Here is a 21617-nt window from a genome sequence, read left to right as displayed (position 1 = left end):
TCTGAAGTGGCAGAGACTTGGGGTTGGGATGGATAGCCGAGCGAAAATGTCGAGCCGGTGTGCGTCAGCCGTGGAAAGGTCAAACTCCACGCTAGGTTTGTAAGGAAAGGGATTGAAAACAAAACTACCAAAACATAAAAGTTGTTTTATGTCTCTATGGTGAGGCCACACTTGGAATTCCGGAGATCTGGTTGCCTCACCTTAAAAAGTATATGGTAGAGCTGGGAAAGGGTAATAAAAGGGCAGCAAAATTATTCAGTGGGCTACAACAACATCTCTGTGAGTACAGGTTAAAACGTTTGGGGCTAGGGGCTTTTTAGTTTGGGGGAGAAAGCAAGTAAAAGGGAAGAAGATAGAGATGTATAAAAATTGTGCATGGAAGCAGATAGAGAGATATTTTTCTCCCTTTTTCATGATACTAGAACCCAGGGTCATTCATAAAGCTGAATGCTAGAAGCTTCAGGACAGACAAAAAGTAATATTTCTTAACACAGTGCATATTTAAACTGTGGCATTCACTTCTACAAGATACAGCAATGACCAGAAACTTGGGCAGCTTTAGAATGGGATTAGATGATTAATTAACATGTGCTATTAAGGTGATATGGGGTATGCAGGAGAAATTATTTTGAGGAGATATGGAAGGTGTTTGTAGAATTTGTACTATTAAAACGGAAAGGGGTCAAACCATCACAAGAGGTTTTGAAATTCTGGGAGGTTGGATAGTTACAATGGAATAGTCATGGGGGGTGGGATGCACATTTTTATTCAAATTATTTATTTTTTATTATTACTTTGTCAAAGCTGGATATAGCAAAAAAAAAACAACAACTGTAAGATGTGTATAAAAATTTGGAAAATGTAAAAAGAAAAAAAGAATGGGATTAGACAAATTCATGGACAATAAGGCTATATCAATGGCTATTAGCTTATGAACTTTTTTTGCGAATTCTACAGGGAAAATGTATGATGAAATTTAAGTGGAATTAATAGGAATTAAATCTATGCCTCTTTCTATGGGAAATAGTTTTGTGCGTATACTTGACTGTGTATGTCCCTGTATGTTAAGGGTGTGTCGGTCAGGTGTGCGGTTGAATGTGGCCCTGCCCACTATTCAAATATGGCTCCTGCCAGCTTTCTAGCAGGTAATGCAGCCTTCAGCCTGAAGAAGACTTCTCACCCAAGGATTAGAGGGTCAACTCAGTATTCTGAGTGCATCTGTGACTGTCTCCCTTCTCTTGCCAAACCTATTCAATAGAAGCAAATCCCAAGTAAGTGTGCATAGGATTGCAGGTTTAGAAATTGTTTCCCTAGCCACCAAAAATGTGGAAAAGATGGGGAAGATCCAGGATTCTGTGTAAGGCCTATGGAAAACTTGAACCACCTTGTTTGCTCAGTTCTATAGGAGGGTAGCAAATTATCTTTCAGAAAGCGAATACAGTGGTACCTCGGGTTACATATGCTTCAGGTTACATACGCTTCAGGTTACACACTCCACTAAGCCAGAAATCAGGTTAAGAACTTTGCTTCAGGATAAGAACAGAAATCGGGCTTTGGTAGCGCGGTGGCAGCAGGAGGCCCCATTAGCTAAAGTGGTGCTTCAGGTTAAGAACAGTTTCAGGTTAAGTATGGACCTCCGGAACTAATTAAGTACTTAACCCGAGGTACCACTGTAAATATAACTATTAGATTGAAATTAGAGACTGTTAGAAATAGTAGGCATTGGAATTTCCCATAGGTTTTAAAATACTTTCATAGTCAGCACTCCAGAGCCAGATTAATTTGAGGGGCATGCAGGCTCTGGTCAGTTTACACGGCGAAAGGGGTGCATGACAGGTTGGAACACAAGACGTCAAAAGCGTCAGGCAGGATGTGTGCGGAGAAACTTTCCAGGATGTGGTGAGTTGGCTGCTCACAGCTCATGGGAAAAGGTTTGGGAAGAGAAGGAAGCAAATATAATATCTCACTGAATGAGGGAAACTGTACAGTGGTACCTTGGGTTAAGTACTTAATTCGTTCTGGAGGTCCGTACTTAACCTGAAACTGTTCTTAACCTGAAGCACCACTTTAGCTAATGGGGCTTCCTGCTGCTGCTGCGCCACCAGAGCACGATTTCTGTTCTCTTCCTGAAGCAAAGTTCTTAACCTGAAGCACTATTTCTGGGTTAGTGGAGTCTGTAACCTGAAGTGTATGTAACCTGAGGTACCACTGTATTTGCAATAACTCTGGTTTATATGTAAAGGGAGGTTAAATGGTTTTCATTTTTCAAAACAGAGTCAACGACAAATACTCCCAATTTTTTAATTTTCCAGCAACTATTTAATAGGCACCATTACGAAGAGTCTCGAGCTACTTTCGTTCTTTTCTTAAGCATGTTTAAACTAGGAAGGAGTGAAAGGCCGGTGGAAAATGGCCAAAGATAAATAAACTGTTTACGAAAAGTTAAGTATGGCTGAATCTAATATTAATAAAGGTTGGTAAAGCCAAATGCTGGGTACACTAGTCTGCTAAATTATTTAGGAAATCTTCATTCCACCCTCATCCTCCAGCCAAATAAATAAGTAGCAACATGCACTTTAACTCAGAAGCAAGTTTAATTCATTGAGACTAATGCTCCAGTAAGTTTGTTTAGGGTGGCAGCCTAAAAATAGTTTTGTTTTTCTTTTGCAAAACAGTCTGTCAGTCCCTTCAGAGGCTAAATGACTATTCCCTCCCCCTAATAAAGCTTGTTGTTTATACTGACAAGCTCCTTTTTAAAGCTTCCAAGGGGATGGTTAAAGACAGCAATGATTAAAACACACTTTGTAAATGATAAATAAAATACCTTGGCAGTGTCCTTTCAAATTGATTACCTGCCTGCATTCACAAGTGAGGATGAGGCTGGGAAATAGCGTCACTTGAAGGTGCCAAGAAAGCAGGTCAGAGCGGGCAGAAGACAGATGTGGCATGCAATAAGCAGCAGTAAAAATAAAAAAGCCAGTATGACTAGCAGTGGCTCTCCAGAGTTTCAGTTGCCTGGGAACATTTCTGCCACAATGGCCTGGTCCACATGCAATGCTAAGCCAAGCCGTGACATAAACGAGCAAGCGCATGGAGTAAAAATCACAGCCGTTTAGCTCCACCCAGCACTGCTGCCACCATGCTGCACAGCGCTTAGCCATGATTTGGTTCAGCATTGCTTCTGAACCCAGGCTAGTGGCTTGTTTTATTCTAGACAAACCACAAGGTTTGGTTTGGCACTCATGGTTTGTCTTAGGGATCCTGGGTTTGGACATAACACTAAGCCAACCCATGACTTAGCTCCAGCCAGCAGCAAAGTAGCCATGTTTTTCAGTCTGTGGGCACTTGCTCATTTGTGCTCAGCCATAGTTTGGCTAAGTGTTACATGTGTACTGGGCCATTGAAAAACATGTCACAAATCTCTTTATCTTCTTACTGCCCTGGGTCTGATCCCCTGGGTCTTCAGTTTAAAGGCAATTGCACAACAATGTAAACATTTAGCTACTCTGTTCGTGTAACTGGACTGCAGCACCAGCATGGCGTCTTGTATTGTGTTAATGCTGTCATTGCTGTTGATATTTCATAATGTAATGTTGATATTGGATGTTGGTATTTCATTATGCAATCAGATTTTTCGTTAGCTTCAAGCTGTCACATTTTCAGTACCAGTACACTAGTTTAAAAGGCTTAAGGCTTCAAATGATAAAATACACACACACACACACACACACACAGAGAGAGAGAGAGAGAGAGAGAGAGAGAGAGATTATATGCATGTGTGTTGCTAACAAACAGCACAGGCACGAACACAAAAGACATAAATGATGCCTTTCAGCCACTGTTTTCTCCCCCATTCCTGCCACCTTCACAAATGAAAAGCAAATTAAGTTGAACATAATGCTTTCGCTGCCTTTTATTGAGAACAAGGTGTGTGATCCTGCCTTCACACCATTACAATAAATAACTTGCTACTAAAGCATTGCTAAGTGCCTCTCTTATTTATTGTGCATGCTTCACTTTAGCCCACTTTCAAATCTGCATGCAAACAAAGTACAGAAACTGTTTTAAAAGGCTGGTGCAACCTTGCACCAACTAGTACCTTACTGCATGGAGCAATCCAATAAGCCATCGACAGGAATGGCAGTCCAACAGCAACAGCAAGAACCACTAAAAACTTCACTGCCATCGTCTGTTGTCGTAAACCTGACAGATTCTCATACCAGATAGAGAGGAGCTGCTGCTGGCAGTTTGGATGTGCTACAAACTAAACGACAAAGGAAAGGAGTACAGGAGACATTACCACCACTCATTTCATAATTAGCCACTAGTGAAGGTATTAAAACAGAAACAATGCAGGTAATCTTCATGTGATTATCACAGAGGGAAGAGCAGCGGTGTGGATGAAAGAAGCTTCTATGTGCAATACATGCCTATATAAGGCAGGAAGTTTCCTTGTCAAGACAACACACTGGGTTTTATGTTTTCTGCAATTTCATCCTTTAAAATGTTTTTTTCCCTCCAGGTTTCCCCAGAAGATTCTTACTACAAATAAAATGTGCCAGGTTGGGTCAAGCAGATGGTGTAAATTGTGTTCAGACATGGCCTCTGGGAAATTTTTCAATCTTGGCACGGTGGTAGCATCCATCCCCTTTTATTGGATCACAGCATTTTGTAGGAGAGGCCTTGTGCCTCTGAAAATGTGAGGTGCACTTTAGCTACATTTAAATAAAATCTGCACAGCAGGCACCTCGTGGAAGCTATAGAGCAACTTTCTCCAAAGTTGGGTGTCCCCCACCCATGTAGTTGATACTCACATGGACCTCTCCACACCTTCAAAGGTTTCCATTTCATTGAAATTGGGGTTTTTTGGGGGGGGGGGAAGGGACTGTAATGCAATTGGGCTATATTATAATTTTGACTGGTGCAGCCCAGGTTTATAAAGAACATGCCAATTTTGAAAGCACTTCAGTGGCAGTCTGTTAGCATTTAGGACTAGTTCCAATTATTGATATTTGCCTTTAAGCTGCCTTGCACCAAGTCACAACACTGCTCTGTTGGACTAGAAGTGGCTCTCCAAAGTTTCAGAAAGGGATCTTTCCCAGTCCTACCTGGAGATATCAGGGATTGAACCTGGGATTTGCTGGGTGTAAAACATGTGCTCTACCACTTAGCTATAGCCCTGAAACATGTACTGCATGTGGGCTGTATGTCCTGTAGGTTTCCGCTTATGTACTGCAGGATATATAAATGCTAAATTGAATGTCAAAAGCACTGCCAAATTATCCAGAAAGTTCAGGAAGGTTTATCTTCACATGCTGCTTCATTGGGACAAGGACAAATGTTCATGGAACTCTGTGTGTTATTTGGATACTTGGTACTTGGATAGGAAGATAAATGGGAAGGAAATTAATGGAAACATCTCTGACCCAATCAGCTGCTTAAACCAGAGCTTACCTTTTTGACTTCATACTTTATGGCAAGTTTTAGGCGGCTAAGGCTAGGGCGTCCGTGCTCCCCGTGGTGCAGCTCAACATCTCCGTTTAAAATAGCTTCTACTTCTTCTGTGTTTCTGCATAAATCAAGAAGTCCAACCACAAAGTCTTTGCACTGCATAGACAATTTTTTGTAATCATTCTGTGAAGGAAAAGAAGCCACAGAAATCGGCCATTTTTTAAAATAAGCAACAAGCATAACATTAACTAGTGACCCATCTAACTTTATTCAAAGGTGACTGGCACAAGTCCTGCCTGCTCCAAGTCCATTTTAGGAGGAGGAGAGGGAGGTGGGGCTTGCATTTTCCCAATCAGCAGTGATCACCTGCACAGCAGCAAACCAAGCAGTCACATAGGTCACCAGGATGCAGTCTCCCCCACTATGGTGAGATGCATGGTTAAAATTAAAGTAATTACTTATAAATTTGCACCTGTACATGCAAATTAGCATGCACATGTTTTGTGCAAACTGGCACCCTCTTTTGTCCTCATCTTTGGCAATGTGAAAGTGATCTAAAGGTGGTTCATTAGATTCCCCTTAAACTGGCATGACAATATATATTTTTTCCACTGTAGGCTGAGTAATCAATAACATCCTTAGCTGTGCTTGGCTTCTTAGCCTGTGGCCAAACAATGACAGCTCCACATTTTCATAACTAAATTGACCCCCCACACACACATGCTCTGGGGGGGCAGTATACCTCAGAATGCCAGACACTGGGGAGACAAAACTTCCATCCATATTTGTGGACTTCCTAGAGACATTTGGAGGATACGGCTATAGCGGAAAGTCCTTCTCTACCACAAAGTCACATGGCTAGAGTGGCCCATGTGACATTGAAAGGAGGAAAAAATAAGCACTTTGTAGTAGACCAGCTTTGGCGGGTGGCACCAGAATGCCTCTGGTGGGGTGGGAGTGGCGGCAGAGATGGCAGCAGCCACATACCCCCTCAAAAAAAAAAATCCTGGCAGAAGGGAAGAGTGTTCTTGTGTTTGGGTCCTACTTGCTGGTTCTCCACAGTGGTTGACCAGATGGGGCATTGCCCAGAACCATCAGGATCTTCTTATGTTTTTACATTAAGCAATGGAAACAGGAGGCTAAAGTAGATGGCTCTTTGGCTTGATCCAGCAGTGGCCTCCTGTCATAAAACTAACCCCTAACCCCAGGAGAAAAAAACCCAAAACAACTTACCTTGAATTCTTTTTCAATGTTAGCAAGCACAGCCAGCTCATTGCTTAGTTCTAAGGCAATCATTACGGGGTCCTCACTAGACAAGGAAAGGTAAGCAGGGCTGGCCAAACCTTTGTAGGCATTGATCCTGGACCTGGAATGGCTGAAGGAATCGTGCTTTTGCTTCTCGTTGCATTCGCTGCATTTGCAGAAGTAGTCGTGGGGCCTCTCGATGCGAGCGCCTTTCCTCAGCAAGGTGTGCACGATTTCATACTCGTGGCAGTGAGCAGCTAGGATGATGGGGGTCACGTCGTGAGAGAAGCGGGTGCCATCCTCGTCGTAGGCGTAAAAGTCATCGTGCTGCACCTCCGATTGGCTGGGGCTTGTGGCCAGCCTCTTGCCTTCGGCGAAGGCAGGGTGACCCAAGATGGCTTCTACTATTCTGACATAACCTTTGCTAATGGCCAGGAGCAGGGCGTCCCCAACCCGTGACAGGTTCTCCTTATTAAGCAAGAGCTCAGTGATTTCCAGGTGTTCGTTCGCAACGGCGAGCTGCAGAGCATTCTGCCCCATGTAGTCCACGCAGTTCACGTTGAGCGAGGTACATTCCTCCAGCATCTTGCGGACCACAGGAATGTTGCCATATTCTGCCGCTTCCAAAAAACGCTCCTCTTCAAGAGAAAGGCTGGTTGAGTGGTCATTAAACATATATGCCGGTCCACGATTGGCAAGCCTCCTGCCTTTCTCTCGGACAATAGTCTGCTGTCGGAGGGCATGTCTGTTCTCAGCGCCTCTACTGTAGGGAAAGAGAGAAATAATTAAGTCTTCAGCTTCGCTTTGCTTTCTTTTTAACGCATTTCTTAGACCTGTGTAAGGGAAGGTTCTTTGAGCCAAGGCTGAGGAATCCTTATCTCCACTCACACCCATGGGCTGAATTTGATAGACAGATGGGGACAACCCAAGTGATGCCAAGTGACCTATTTTTGCCTGCGCAGGTTGAAATCAGCAAAGCACTTGCAAAGCCCCTTTGCACAATGCTTCCCAAGCACCAATTATCAGCTGACTGTCATTGCTTCAGGATCTGTGTGCAAGGGGCTTTACAGGCACTACTAATAAGCTGGTCAGTGGTTTCTGCAAAGACCCTTTCATCCAAGCCCCAGCTTTACCTGGCATCAGGTGTGGGGTAGGTGGGTGCAGCTTGGACAAAATGCATAGCCTTCAAGTGTCCCGATTTTCCCAGGACAATCCTGGAATTGCAGAAGCCGTCCTGGCTTCTGATTTGATACCAGAATGTCCCATTTTCCCCCTCCACTAACACTGTGCTCGGGGAAGAAGATAAGCCAACACTTGCAGCTGGCACTTAGAGTGGTGCTGTGCTTTCATGTGTGTCAGCTGGCTCCAACAAGAGCGTGGCTCCAAAGCACACGTGCCCTGATTTTCATCAGAGGAATGGTGGAGGTTATGACAATGGCTTCACAAGCCAAATGAGCAGGCTTGCCATCTGTGGCTTCCCCACCCCTGCTTTGAGCCTTACCTCCAGTTATAGACCGACAGAACCAAATTAACTTAACATTAAAAACAAACTGTGGAAAGAACAGGTGAAAGCAGCACTCAATATGGCTAACAACTATAATAAAATAGCAAAAATGGGTACAATGGACAGCTGAGTGGCATGGCACATTCATAGGAACTCACAGAATGCCGTGTTATAGTCAATCAGACCATTGGGGTCTATCTGGCTGTGATTGGCAGTGTAGTGATAGGGTTCCGGACAGAACCTCCCAGTCCTACCTGGAGATGCCAGGGATTGAAACTGGGACCTTCTGCATGCAAAGCAGATGTTCTACCTCTAAGCTATGGGCCCTTCTCCTTCCCTGCTTCCCCCTTGTGCAAGAAGGCACCATCTCTACGCTAACCTTCCCAACTTAAGTGCCAATGTTACAGAGCTGTCCTGGTTGCAGAGGATAGGTCCCAGCAACCAGCAGATTGATCATTACATAACACCCGTATTGTTTTGTCGGGTTGCTCATCGCTGTGTTTGGGCGCCAATGCACAAAATATAACTGTGCAACAAGTGATTCCCTGTATACCACTGCATTACAACAGCTCCAACATGTTTGTTGCTCCAGTTAACCTCATGAAGAGGTTTCGACATCTCACTAATGCAGTGTGGGTTAATCATATGCATTTTGGGAACTATAATTTAAATAACCTGCTCTCCAAATGATAGAAGAAATGGGTACACCCTGCTTTGTGAGTAGACATGGGCCAATGTCACCCCACCCACCTCATGATTTCATCCAGCTCAGAGAAAACAGGAAATTTGTAATAAAATCAGCTGTCTTCTCACTCTCTGCTTGTTCTCTGTTTATTCTCAAAGAACCTCACTCAGCACCAATGGCACTTTCACTTCCAGATCCTCAGAAACGTTTAAGGAAGGAAATTCCAATGCGGAAGAGCAGGGCCGATGGCATTTCAAAAGTTACTTGCACCACGATAAGCTATAATCTGTCAGAAACGTTTCTACTGGCCTTACCTTTATCCCAGCAGCATAACAGTAGCTAATCTCGACTCACACCTGCTCTTCCATCCTCACCCCCAATCTGAATTAAGACCAAATCCATATAGCTTCACTTGCTCCCCTTCTCTCTCCTTTGCATAAGTCATCACAAATTACAAGCAAATCAAATGTATCCTTTGCATTGCATTTGGCAAAACTCATAGCAACTTGATCATCTGAAACAATAACTGAAATCGGCTTTTGTTTTTTAAAGAGAATTTTGTTGTTGTTTTTGGTAGAAGGACATTAGAAGATTCCAAAAAACAAATGTGCATATAAAACCACCACAACAACAAAATGTATGAAAAGAGCAACATGTCTGCTGAATGAAATAACTTGTCAATAAACATAAAAAGAGTTCTACAGTATTGTTGTTATCCTCATTACTGGAGTGCTGTTTGGTATGCTGGTGGTTCAGTAGAACCATGACATTTATTGATATAAATGGAATCCATGCAATTATCCTGTTTCACTTTACCCTCAATGACTCGCCTGTGTTGGGTCAAATGTTGAGATAATGCTGAGATTTGTTTATGTGAATCTTTTTTCATCCTTCTCCTCAGCCCAAAAAAAGCTCCCCAGAGTAGCTTATGTAAGGCTAATAAAAGCAAGACAGTTCATGAAATGGGAAAGAAGCAGAACCACAGCTAGAGGTTGGGTCTTTGTTGTTGTTGTTGTTTAGTCGTGTCCGCCTCTTCGTGACCCCATGGACCAGAGCACGCCAGGCACTTCTGTCTTCCACTGCCTCTCACAGTTTGGTCAAACTCATGTTCGTAGCTTCGAGAACACTGTCCAACCATCTCATCCTCTGTCGTCCCCTTCTCCTTGTGCCCTCCATCTTTCCCAACATCAGGGTCTTTTCCAGGGAGTCTTCTCTTCTCATGAGGTGGCCAAAGTATTGGAGCCTCAGCTTCAGGATCTGACCTTCCAGTGAGCATTCAGGGCTGATTTCCTTAAGAATGGATAGGTTTGATCTTCTTGCAGTCCATGGGACTCTCAAGAGTCTCCTCCAGCACCATAATTCAAAAGCATCAATTGGTTGGGTCCGGCCTACGACAATTACCAAGCCAGGTCACCGGTGAAAGGTTTCTGAGACTTTTGTCTGTGCTATGAACCACCCCCACTGGGCACTCACAGGAAACTGTTCCAAATCTTAGTTCCATGCCCAGCTGATAATTCCTATTAAACACTTCATATTATTATTCTGTTTTTCTTTTTTAGGCTTAGGACTTTTCTAGTTGCAGAGGCATAGTTGACCTCAGCCATCAACCAGTTTTCAAACTGAGCAAGACCTGTCCGAATCAGATGAAAACACACAGTTAAAACGTTTACCAACAAGTGGCAGGTAGCCTTACAAAACCCACTAGCAGAGAATTCAATCCAAGACCATTGGCTGTACTACTGGATAAGTGCTTAATGGTTATTGTATTTATTTATAAAGCAATAAAAAATGTTGTTGTTGTTTTAAAAAAAACAGTTCTTGGATTCATTGGTTCATTTATTCATGTTTGGTGGGAACGTTAAAAACTTTTGAAGATTCATGTATTCTTCATTATAATCTGCAGTTACAGGTCAAGCCCTTTCTCCAAATTCTGCCTTAGCCCTGCTATCTTTGGATATAGACTTAGACTTCAAAGCAGCACAATTTATAAAATGGGAACTAAAATTAGATGCATGAAATCATAAAATTTCCTCCTTCCCAATAAGCCAGCAGAAAAGAGGAAGCGAAGAAGAAGAAGAAGAAATTGTCAATTCTGTGGATCACCTGAGTAAGTTTGAAAGGACTTGCTTTTGATGCTCTCAATATAATAATAACAACAACAACAACAACAACAACAACAACAACAATAATAATTTTATTGATATCCCGCCCTCCCCAGCCGAAGCCGGGCTCAGAGCGGCTAACAAAAATAAAAGTAACACAGCATTCTAAAATCAATTCATTTTAAAATCAATTCAAAATCAAATTAATGGCAACCAGTGGGCTAGAGTTCTGTGAGGATTACCAAAAGATGGGGTCAGACTGTGCCAAAATGGGCCTGGCAGGCTAAGAAGCAGGACCAGATTCTGACTGAGCACGGGGCATGTAGCAATGTGCCCTTTGCTGGGTCCTCTCTAGCTATATTCTGCGATATCTTCCATTCATTTGGGGATCCCCATGACAGGCATCAGTGGTTGGCCCCACTGGGTCTCCACCAACTCCCCACGGGTGCCCTTATGCTTCCCCCAGGACTGGGAAGGACACATGTGCTTATCTTAACATCTGTTTGCATGAGAGGCCTCTTTTCACATGGTGAGAACCATCGATTTCTCTCATGACTCAGCACACTCGGGTCACTAAGGGTGCTACTTCACCTGCTATCACTCCCCGAATCTTTCTAATACCGCAATGTATGCAGCGTAAAGTATACTTGCAAGACAGCCTTTCAAAACACTTTCCTGCCAAGGCACTCTGCAGAAAATCCTTGGTAGAAGGAAAACCATTAAACCGAACAATGCTGCTTGCTTTTAAAGGAAAACCCTGAAAGACCTTCAGAGAGATTGCAAAGGCTTTTCAATCACCCACCACCACCAAATACACACACACACACATGCACACCCTGGATAAAATCTGATAGAATTCACTATCTGTTGTCCAAATCTCCTAAGCAAATAAGAGACAAACCTGGGGTGTATAGATTGGTGACGACTGGAGAATAAAAGGACCTCCACCAAATGATAGGGGGCACTGAATTCAATTTATTTTCATTCTTGCACAGGAATGCCAATTCAGCATCCAAGGATTTCAACACAGAAACACCAAAAAGCAACTCCAAAAAAGCAGTAAAACAACAAAATTAAGGCCGCTGAACCAGTAGAAAAAGCAGCAACAGCTAAGAACCCTGAAATAATATCAAATAAAACCAGCTTTGGAGTCTGCGATGCTCCACTACACTGCAGTTATGCAGAGCTTTTTCTCTTTCTGGCACAGTCCAGTGAGCTCATGCTCACATTTATTTACAAACCATAAAATGGTTTATTCTAAGATTTGCCCATAAAAACGAAACCAAGTATTTTTCCCAAAGTTCCACATCCTCAGGAACATAAATAAGGGTTTGTTATTTTAAAAGCAGAAATAAATTTTACTGATAGTCAAGTCATTTGATAATTTCACTTAGATTTCCTGTGAAATAAATATGTTACAAGTCCAAATCTATTCCCATATTTCAAACATCTCAGTCTTGCAGTATCAAGGGTTTAATTTGGGTTGTCAAGCAATTACAAAATTGGGAAAGATTAATCATCCGCCTATTAACGGTTTAAATTTAAATAAATCTGCATACTGTCAAATCCTCAATATAGATGCCTAAAGGAAGTGTGAGGCAACATATAGCTTTAATAAATAATAGCTGTCATTAATAATAAATATCATTTTAATATTCTATTTTTCACTCTATGTTACAGCAATACACCACAATCAAAGTAGCATACTGAGTCACAGCAGCCACTACGGAAAAATAATCTTAATGCTTCATTCTGAAGTATATTATTAATTAGATTTAAATACCGCCTTTCCTCACAAGATCTCAGGGCTACTTGTGTTTTTACTTTTTGTCTCAACACTAAAACTACAAAGTAAAAACACAAGTAAATAGTTGAAACAAGGACAACAAATTATTATTATTGATTTGATTCATAAGTATACACTGTAGATGTGATCTTAATCTGCAATGTAAAATATTTTCCAAGTTTGTTTTGATGCCATGTGGATGACTGCATACAAGACTTAACATCTGTGCGTGTATTTGACTTGAAGGACAACACTTTCTGCTTGGCAATTGTTTAAAAAAAAATTTTTTTTAAAGCTAGGAAAAGGGAGAGTCATTTCATCACTTTCCTGCCGTGTTCTGTAACGATCCTCAAATTTAATCGCTTCTGGCTGATGCCGGAAGCAGAATATTTGAAAGAAAGACATTCATCGTGTTCAGGTCTGATGTCAAATCCCACTGGGCTTCAAGGTGGTCAGGCAGGTCAGAAGTTACAGGACCACAGACAGCTCCAAGTGAACAGCTTGCTTTCACAAGAATCTCTCTTTTTATCATATGTGGTGGGAATGTAAGAAAGTGAAAGACTTCAGGGAAAAGATATATAATGAATTGAAGAAGATTTTAAAATATACATTTATAAAGAAACCAGAAGTCTTTCTGTTAGGAATATTAGGAAATGAGATAAAAAGAAAGGACTGTAAATTCTTTCAATATGCAGTAACAGCAGCAAGAGTGTTACTGGCCCAGAAATGGAAACAACAGGAAATACCAACTGTGGAAGAATGGAGAATGAAGCTGTTAGACTATGCGAAGCTGGACAAATTGACAGGGAAGATTAGATATTTAAGAGACCAAAAGTTCATCGAGGACTGGGGGAAATTTGTGGAATATCTGGAACATATAAGTGAGGGACAGATAACGCTAAAGGGATTTAAAGAAGCACTGTGGAAAATTAAGAAGTATTGTCTAAAGGGAATAGAAAGAAAGATATAAATAATGTCAATATAAATTTAAGAAATGTGTAATTTAAATAATAACTATGGATGATTTACGGAAAAGCTGAAGGAAGTCCTGAAAAGGAATAAGTGTGAAAAATTTGATGTGAAACTAATATGTTTTTGTTTTTGATGTAAACTAATAAAAATTTATTCAAAAAAAAAAAATATCTCTGTTGCACTCAAAACCCACAAATCCCTTGTAGATGTTAGATTGTTCAATCGCCTCACCCTAATAATGGCTATAAAGAAAGCCCTTCCAGCTGCAAGCCAGGATGGGAGTGTTTGCATTACTCCAGCTGAATGACAGGGTGGAGTTCCAGGATGTTTGCAGATTGAGCCCCAGATCCAAATTATCCAGACAAGTGCATCATCTGGGATGTGACACTTCTAATACGTTCTTATTACTATTGCTAATTTGATAGGCCATAAGCCACTCTGGGCACATTTTTGCAGGGAAGTGGCATGGGGAGAAACAGACAACAAATACAGGATTGCTGGGGAAAGGCAAGCAGGGTGGGGAAATGGAAAGAAACACAGGTGCAGTTCCCTTCCAAAAAGTCACCACTTTTCTTCCTGCTTCTTATCTCCTATAAGGCTCATTTGCTGCCAGGGCAGATGTCATTCTTCAGACATGAGGCCTTCCACGGCGCCATTAAAAGTGTCCAAACAGCTCTTCTCTAAGGACAGAAAAACGAAAGAAGGAACTCATCTCTGTTACTAACAAGAACTGACACCATCTTCCTGTAGTTATCAATCCAGATTTAAGCTCTGAAAATCTAATAAATATACAGAATTAATGAAGAGATTGGAAATGTAATTGTTCGCCATATTGCTAAAGAAAGGCTGTCATGCAGGGAAAAGGTATCGCCAAAGAAGCAAAGAATTATGTACAGTTTTGCTTTTCTAAAGAAGGAGGGTCTCCACAAAACCAGTTTTGGAATAAGTAAAGGAATTTGGCATATAGGGGGAAGAAATTATTTGGCATACCTAAGGAATCACCACCCAGTCTTAATATGGTTGTTAGAGAGGCAGAAGTATGCTCAAAGAGTCTGGGTATGACCTTATTTAAGCATCATCCATACTAAGAGCTGAAAAACATGGGAAACATAGCAAGGTGTGCAATCTTGAAGGGGGATTAGACAGAGCCCTCCTGACCAGACTACAGCATGCATCCAAAGTAGTTGTAAATCAGTTGTTCCTTTAGTGATCTCCCAGCAGCAGCAGGGCTGTCTTTGAATAAAGCTAGAAACTTGTACACCATAATTTAGGGAACAGATAGACATTTATTCCATAAAGTGCTTATTGTATAGCAAGGCACAAAGGAGTAACAAGATATGATGTGGGAGGATCTTGTTCAGATCTCTTAGGTGCTGGTTATTGATATAATTATTAAATGTAAAATATTTATATGCCACCCTTCACCAGAACTGATTTATAGAGCTGCTTAGAAGATCACAATTCTACAAGTACAGTTCAAATAAAGTGAACAACTGCATAAAATGATTTTTTTCAAAACTCTGAAATACAGTATGTGGATGCCACAGCCAAAAAACGTTCCCCCTTGTTGACGTCAACCTTGTCTCTGAAGGGATGTGGCATTGGGAGAAGGGACTCAGAAGGTGGTCTCAAGATAGGGGCTTTTAAAAAGTTTAATGGTAGCCAGGGTGGCAGCGGTAGTTAAATCCAATTGGGATGGCAAAGCTGTTCTACCTATGTCATTTTAATATTAAAGGGCTCCTGCTGGTTGAAATAAGGTGATTTTGATCTATTCCACCTCCCTCTGCAGTCCCCAGAGCTACCTCAATGCTCCTCCTACCCCTAGGCCAGTGTGGTGTGGTAAGAGCAGTGGACCCATAATCTGGTGAACTGGGTTCACGTCTCCGCTCCTCCACATGCAGCTGCTGGGTGACCTTGGGCCAGTCACACTTCTCTGAAGTCTCTCAGCCCCACTCACCTCACAGAGTGTTTGTTGTGGGGGGAGAAAGGGAAAGGAGATTGTTGGCCGCTTTGAGACTCCTTCGAGTAGTGATAAAGCGGGATATCAAATCCAAATCCAAACTCTTCTATTAGGGTGTGCAGAAGGAGGAGGGAATTGACAAAAGCCATCTTCTTCCTCTCCCTGCTTCCACCAGTGGGAGACTCCTATGAGTAGACTTCTGCTCCTGGGAATGCAGGGATCCAAGACATTGTTTCTAGTTGTTTGTGTGTCAGTGTTTTGTCTAATGTGTTTTTCAGAAAGAGTTCAAGCAGCACTGCAAGTGATAGAAAACGAGACATTCCTCTGCCACTTATCATGACACCATGTAGGCTACATCCACACTATTCACAATGACAGCTGCTTCTAATTTAGTATATAAAAGCTTCAATTGTTGTAAGTGTACACCCGGTTGCCATGTGTCTTTGTCTACATGAGCATATGCCTACACACAAGGAAAATACATTGGGGGTTTTAACCAAAACATGCAATATGCCACAGCAAAAGCTGGGTTTTCTGAGTGGTAGGGGAAATGAAGAGTTTTGAGTACAGTGGTACCTCTGGTTACAAACACTTGGGGTTACAGACTCCACTAACCTGGAAGTAGTACCTCGGGTTGAGAACTTTACCTCAGGATGAGAACAGAAATCGCATGGCGGTGGCACGGCAGCAGCGGGAGCCCCATTAGCTAAAGTGGTACCTCAGATTAAGAATGGTTTCAGGTTAAGAACGGACCTCCGGAAGGTATTAAGTTTGTAAGCAGAGGTACCACTGTACTCAGCTACGCAGTTTATTACCAAAATAGGCAAATTAAGCATATAGATAGTGTTCAGAGTAGACTAATTATTATTTGGTTAAGTCTACAGAGACAGTAGGAAGAAGAGGGCTGAGACACAGAGATGGAGCCTGCTTCTTGAGAGAAAAGCAATGACAAACCTGGACAGAATCTTAAAAAGCAGAGACATCACCTTGCCGACAAATGTCCATATAGTTAAAGTTATGGTTTTCCCAATAGATATATGGAAGTGAGAGCTGGACCATAAAGAAGGCTGGTCGTCGAATGCTTTTAAATTATGGTGCTGGAGGAGACTCTTGAGATCAAAGCAAGAAGATCAAACCGATCCATTCTGAAGGAAATCAGCCCTGAGTGATCACTGGAAGGACAGATCCTAAAGCTTATGCTGCAATACTTTGGCCACCTCATGAGAAGAGAAGACTCCCTGGAAAAGAACCTGATGTTGGGAAAGATTGAGGGCACAAGGAGAAGGGGACGGCAGAGGACGAGATGGTTAGACAGTGTTCTCAAAGCTACTAACATGAGTTTGACCAAACTGCGTGGAGCAGTGGAATACAGGAATGCCTGGAGTGCTCTGGTTCATGGGGTCACGAAGAGTCAGACACGACTAAACAACAAATGATCTAACAAAGACAAATATCTTTTTTCTCTCTAATATCTTTATTGTCATTGTCCCATACGGAACAATGAAATTGAAAAATCTTTGTATTTTAAATCAACAAGGCCTGAAACTTTACTGGGAGTTGGTATATTACAGGTTGCAGACATGTGACAAGACATTTTTTTAAATAAAACAATTACCGACCCTGCCTAAAGATGCTGAACAGTGCTTTATTTTATATTGCATAGGCCTACTTTTCTAAACATAACTGTTAATAATGGTATTTGAAATAACAATATAGAGAGATTCAAAACCAATCACCACCCCAGATCAATATAAGAAATAGGAATACTAGTCTATTAAACTGCAAGAAATCTGTTTTTCTGTTTCTTGTGTAATGAACATGCTTGAAAAGTGGATGAGAGCTGCTTCTGCTTTAGAAGTTTCCCAGAGTTTAAACTTGCTTCTGGCAGCAGCTATTAATCTTTGGTAGACTCTGTTGGAATTCGAGCTTTTATGTTGAGCTTCCAGACTTTCGGCATCTTTCAGAATATCAGTTCTCAATCTGTTTTTTCTCTTACTGACTGCTTTTCTTAACAACCACCTCCTGCTAAAAGGCTTTTAAAGTGTCCCATACAGTCAAGATGGAATACCAGAATTAGTTTTTATATAAAGAGAGGAAGAAAAGGAGGGGAAATGTTTTAATTATTCTTCCAAGTTTCTAGGCAATAAATGTAATGAGTAGGGACAGCTTAGTTCCTGGATCTAGGCTCAACATGTTTAGGTTTAATGCAACTTTCTGCTATATGCACAGTATGGCCTTGCAATGGGACCAACATTAAGAGATTAATACTATTCATGCATCCTTCAGCAGCCAGGTGCCCTTTGGACCAATGCTTTGGACTACAGCTCCCATCAGGCCCAGCTACCATGCTTGCCGGGGAAGACGGAAATCCAAATCACCCAGAAAGCACCAGGTTGGCAAAGACTACATTAGAGAATGATGATGATGAAGAAGAAGAAGAAGAAGAAGAAGAGGAGGAGGAGGAGGAGGAGGAGGAGGAGGAGGAGGAGGAGTTTGGATTTGATATCCCACTTTATCACTACCCTAAGGAGTCTCAAAGCGGCTAACATTCTCCTTTCCCTTCCTCCCCCACAACAAACACTCTGTGAGGTGAGTGAGGCTGAGAGACTTCAGACAAGTGTGACTAGCCCAAGGTCACCCAGCAGCTGCATGTGCAGGGAAGCGAACCCGGTTCACCAGATTACGAGACTACCGCTCTTAACCACTACACCACACTGGCTCACAAATGGCCCACCCGCTGCCTCCCCCAGCTCACAGCTCGCCCCATCCATGGGGTTCTGCCCCAGGCTCCCAAGCAGCTTCCAAAGTTTGGGTTTGCATGTGGAGGAGCTGCATGTGGAGGAGCGGGGAAGCGAACCCGGTTCACCAGATTACAAGTCCACCGCTCTTAACCACTACCCCACACTGGCTCTCAATGAATGAAGTGGCAGTGAAGAGACCTAATCACATCAATTCACTTAGTTCTTGAGAAGCCATGCTTCTTTGGAAGTCCATGCTACTTCATCCAGATGCTGGTTTGTTTTTAAGGCCATAAAAATGTGGTGTAGGGAACAAGTGTAGGATCTGGACATCAAAGCCACCTTCTGATCCATGTCCCGCAACTCACCCACAGCCAATTTACTAAATTTGGGGCAGTCATGGGCCAATATCCAAAAAGCTACTTTTGGTTCCCCAAGACTTGAGTGTGCCTGTTAAGATTTCTTTGGTTTGCTTACTTTGAACATCAGACATACACACCCCATGTCACTACAACACAACCTGCTTTTGAATGTCCCCCATGTTTCAAAGCAAATTTGCTATGTGGTGTGGTGAACTTTCAGCTCAAGGAATGCAAGCAAGTCCTTGGGGTATGTGGAACTGATGGGTTGGGTTTTTGGGTCCCAGCCATCAATATGTTTTTGCCTTCTAAGCAATACAGCCTTACATTATATTAATAAAATGAATTTGTTTTTAGGACTTGAGCTTAATAGGCTAGCATTGATCTGACTCTACGCTTAACTGGTTTGCATTGTATGAAATCAATTAAAGAAAATGAGTCATCCCATTTCACAATTTTTATTTAACAACATTTATATACTGCTTAATTGTAAATAACATTTGTAAGTATATGCAGAATGTATGATCCATTACAAACAGAGCTGGTTGTGCACCAAATCTCTTGTCTCATTTTCCTATTCCTTTCACTCTTGGTGAAACAGTGCAACTCTGACGCTGCGCAGCTAAACATGCCGAGGTAGTATGAAATGAAACCATCCATCTCCATTTGAAATGTCAGCAATGCAATTTAACTTCTGGGTGGAATAAATTGGGTGCTCTGCTTTGAGCAGCCAAAGTAAATGGATCCAACAGCTTGAGATTCCCTTTAACTGGATGTGTTTCCACACAATGCGGTAAACAGGAAGCTTGACACATGCATCCAGCTAAAACATTAAACACTCATTCCCTTTGCTTTATGTGAAATTATATAATGGACACTACCATGGGCTTTCTCACCCAGTTAGAAAGAATAATTACATTAGGCAGTATCTGACGAAATACTTCCACTTGTGCGATGGAACTTTCCCTTCCTACCCTCTTCCTATGCATCTCCATGCCCTCCCCAAATCTTCTCTGAAAGGCTTGGGGGACCCCGGAACAGATTCAAGAGGTGAACAGAGAAATGAGAAGGAAGGAAAGTTCCATTATGCAGCCCAAAGTATTGTGCTAGCAGATCTACTTTGTTGAGTAGCACCCATTTTAAAGCTCTCCTAAAGATAATGGAGAGAGATAGGAAAGAAGGAAGGAAGGAAGGAAGGAAGGAAGGAAGGAAGGAAGGAAGGAAGGAAGGAAGGAAGCTCCAATATGGCTACCATATAAAAAATACAGAAAGGACAATGAGTACCATTTTCTCCTGGCTCTACTAAGGATTCAATGGAGCATAGACAAAGTATGGATGGTTGGAGCCAGTCTACATTAGTTGAACTTAGTTGCTATTTAAATCAATGGGACTTAAGTCATTAATAAATTATCCAATGGATTTCAATGGGACTGAAGTTCAACTAACTTGCAGCACAACTCTTATCTATTATCTCATTGACTTGAATGAGGCATACATCCCAGGCAATTTATATGTTTGCAGCCTTCGTTTGTATCCAACCAGGAGCCAGGAGTGGCGTGGCAGAGTTCAAAACACATAATTTAGGTAAAATCAATCCATGTAATTAGATTCATGTAATTAAACATTGTAAGGCATTTAAAATGTGTTTGTGGGTAGGGGGGCTATTGGTTTGCTTTTTTATGATGATTATGTATTTTGTCTTCTCATTTTGTATTTTTATGTTGTGAACTGCCCTGTGATCTTCAGATGGAAGGTGGTATACAAATTTAATAAACAAGTAAATAAATAAATAAAATGTAACAGATATGTGCTTGCCCTTGTCCTGTTTTATGATGCAATATTTTGTTTTACGTTTCCTAACTCACACTCCGCTTCTTGAAGCAGAAAATGGCAGACATTTTTAATGGTAGCAAGGAAAATTAGCTATTATTTCTGCCTAATTGGGCATTTCTAATAAATATTTATCTGATAGGATGTCTTTAGCTTAGAATTATTTAGAGGCCTGATGTTGATTGCTGTTTGTACTCAGAAGGAAGAGAAGAAAAAATCCAGTGCTGGCTCCAGATATCAGGGGTAAACTCGCCATAAAAAACCCAAAGCACTCATCTATTTCATTTGTCTTTCAGACAAGATAGAGCAATTAACCCACTGCCAGAAAGAAACCATTGCCGCAGCAATTTATATTGCAATGCATTGAGGGATTTTGTGTTCATGATGCCTCTGACTGATGTGATAGAAGGGCAGGGAAGGCAGCGAGAGGGATGGAAATGCAGAGAGCTCAAAGGAGTAGGGAGGTAGAAACCTGAAAACAAGAGAAGCAAGCAACTGATGTAGCAAAGGAGGGTTGGCACTGAAGTCACCACTGACAGAAATGGAGATGGGAATTTTGAGCTAACAAAAGTCAGGGTAACAGCAGATCCATGATGTTTTGTCCCACAGAGCAAATACAGTGGTACCTCTGGTTACATACTTAATTTGTTCCGGAGGTCCGTTCTTAACCTGAAACTTTTCTTAACCTGAAGCACCAGTTTAGCTAATGGGGCCTCCCGCTACCGCCATGCGATTTCTGTTCTTATCCTGAAGCAAAGTTCTTAACCCAAGGTACTATTTCTGGGTTAGCGGAGTCTGTAACCTGAAGCGTATGTAACCTGAAGCATATGTAACCTGAGGTACCACTGTATTGCAATATTGGAAATATTAGTATGCTTACTACTGGAGTTTTCAAACAATATATATGCATTTACACAATAGCAAAAGCTTACAATTCTTTCCTCAATATATTTCGGAAGGGAAATCCAACAAATTCCAAGACGAT

General features: G+C 41.8%; 1 protein-coding gene across 1 annotated transcript in view; it reads right to left on the bottom strand.

Moving 5' to 3' along the window:
• TRPC6 (transient receptor potential cation channel subfamily C member 6) overlaps positions 1 to 21617 on the bottom strand; it is a 64753-nt gene that overhangs the window by 17236 nt on the left and 25900 nt on the right. Inside the window, exons 2-4 of the mRNA XM_083736384.1 lie at positions 6685 to 7459; positions 5455 to 5634; positions 4100 to 4264 (exon numbers count right to left, since the gene is read on the bottom strand). Coding sequence (XP_083592510.1) covers positions 4100 to 4264; positions 5455 to 5634; positions 6685 to 7459 — 1120 coding nt within the window. The remainder of the gene's footprint in view (positions 1 to 4099; positions 4265 to 5454; positions 5635 to 6684; positions 7460 to 21617) is intronic.

Source organism: Podarcis gaigeae (assembly GCF_964106915.1).
Source record: "Podarcis gaigeae genome assembly, chromosome: 4".
Classification (NCBI taxonomy): Eukaryota; Metazoa; Chordata; class Lepidosauria; order Squamata; family Lacertidae; genus Podarcis; species Podarcis gaigeae.
Note: the sequence above shows the minus strand (reverse complement) of the source record. Positions and strands in the feature narration are given on the sequence as shown.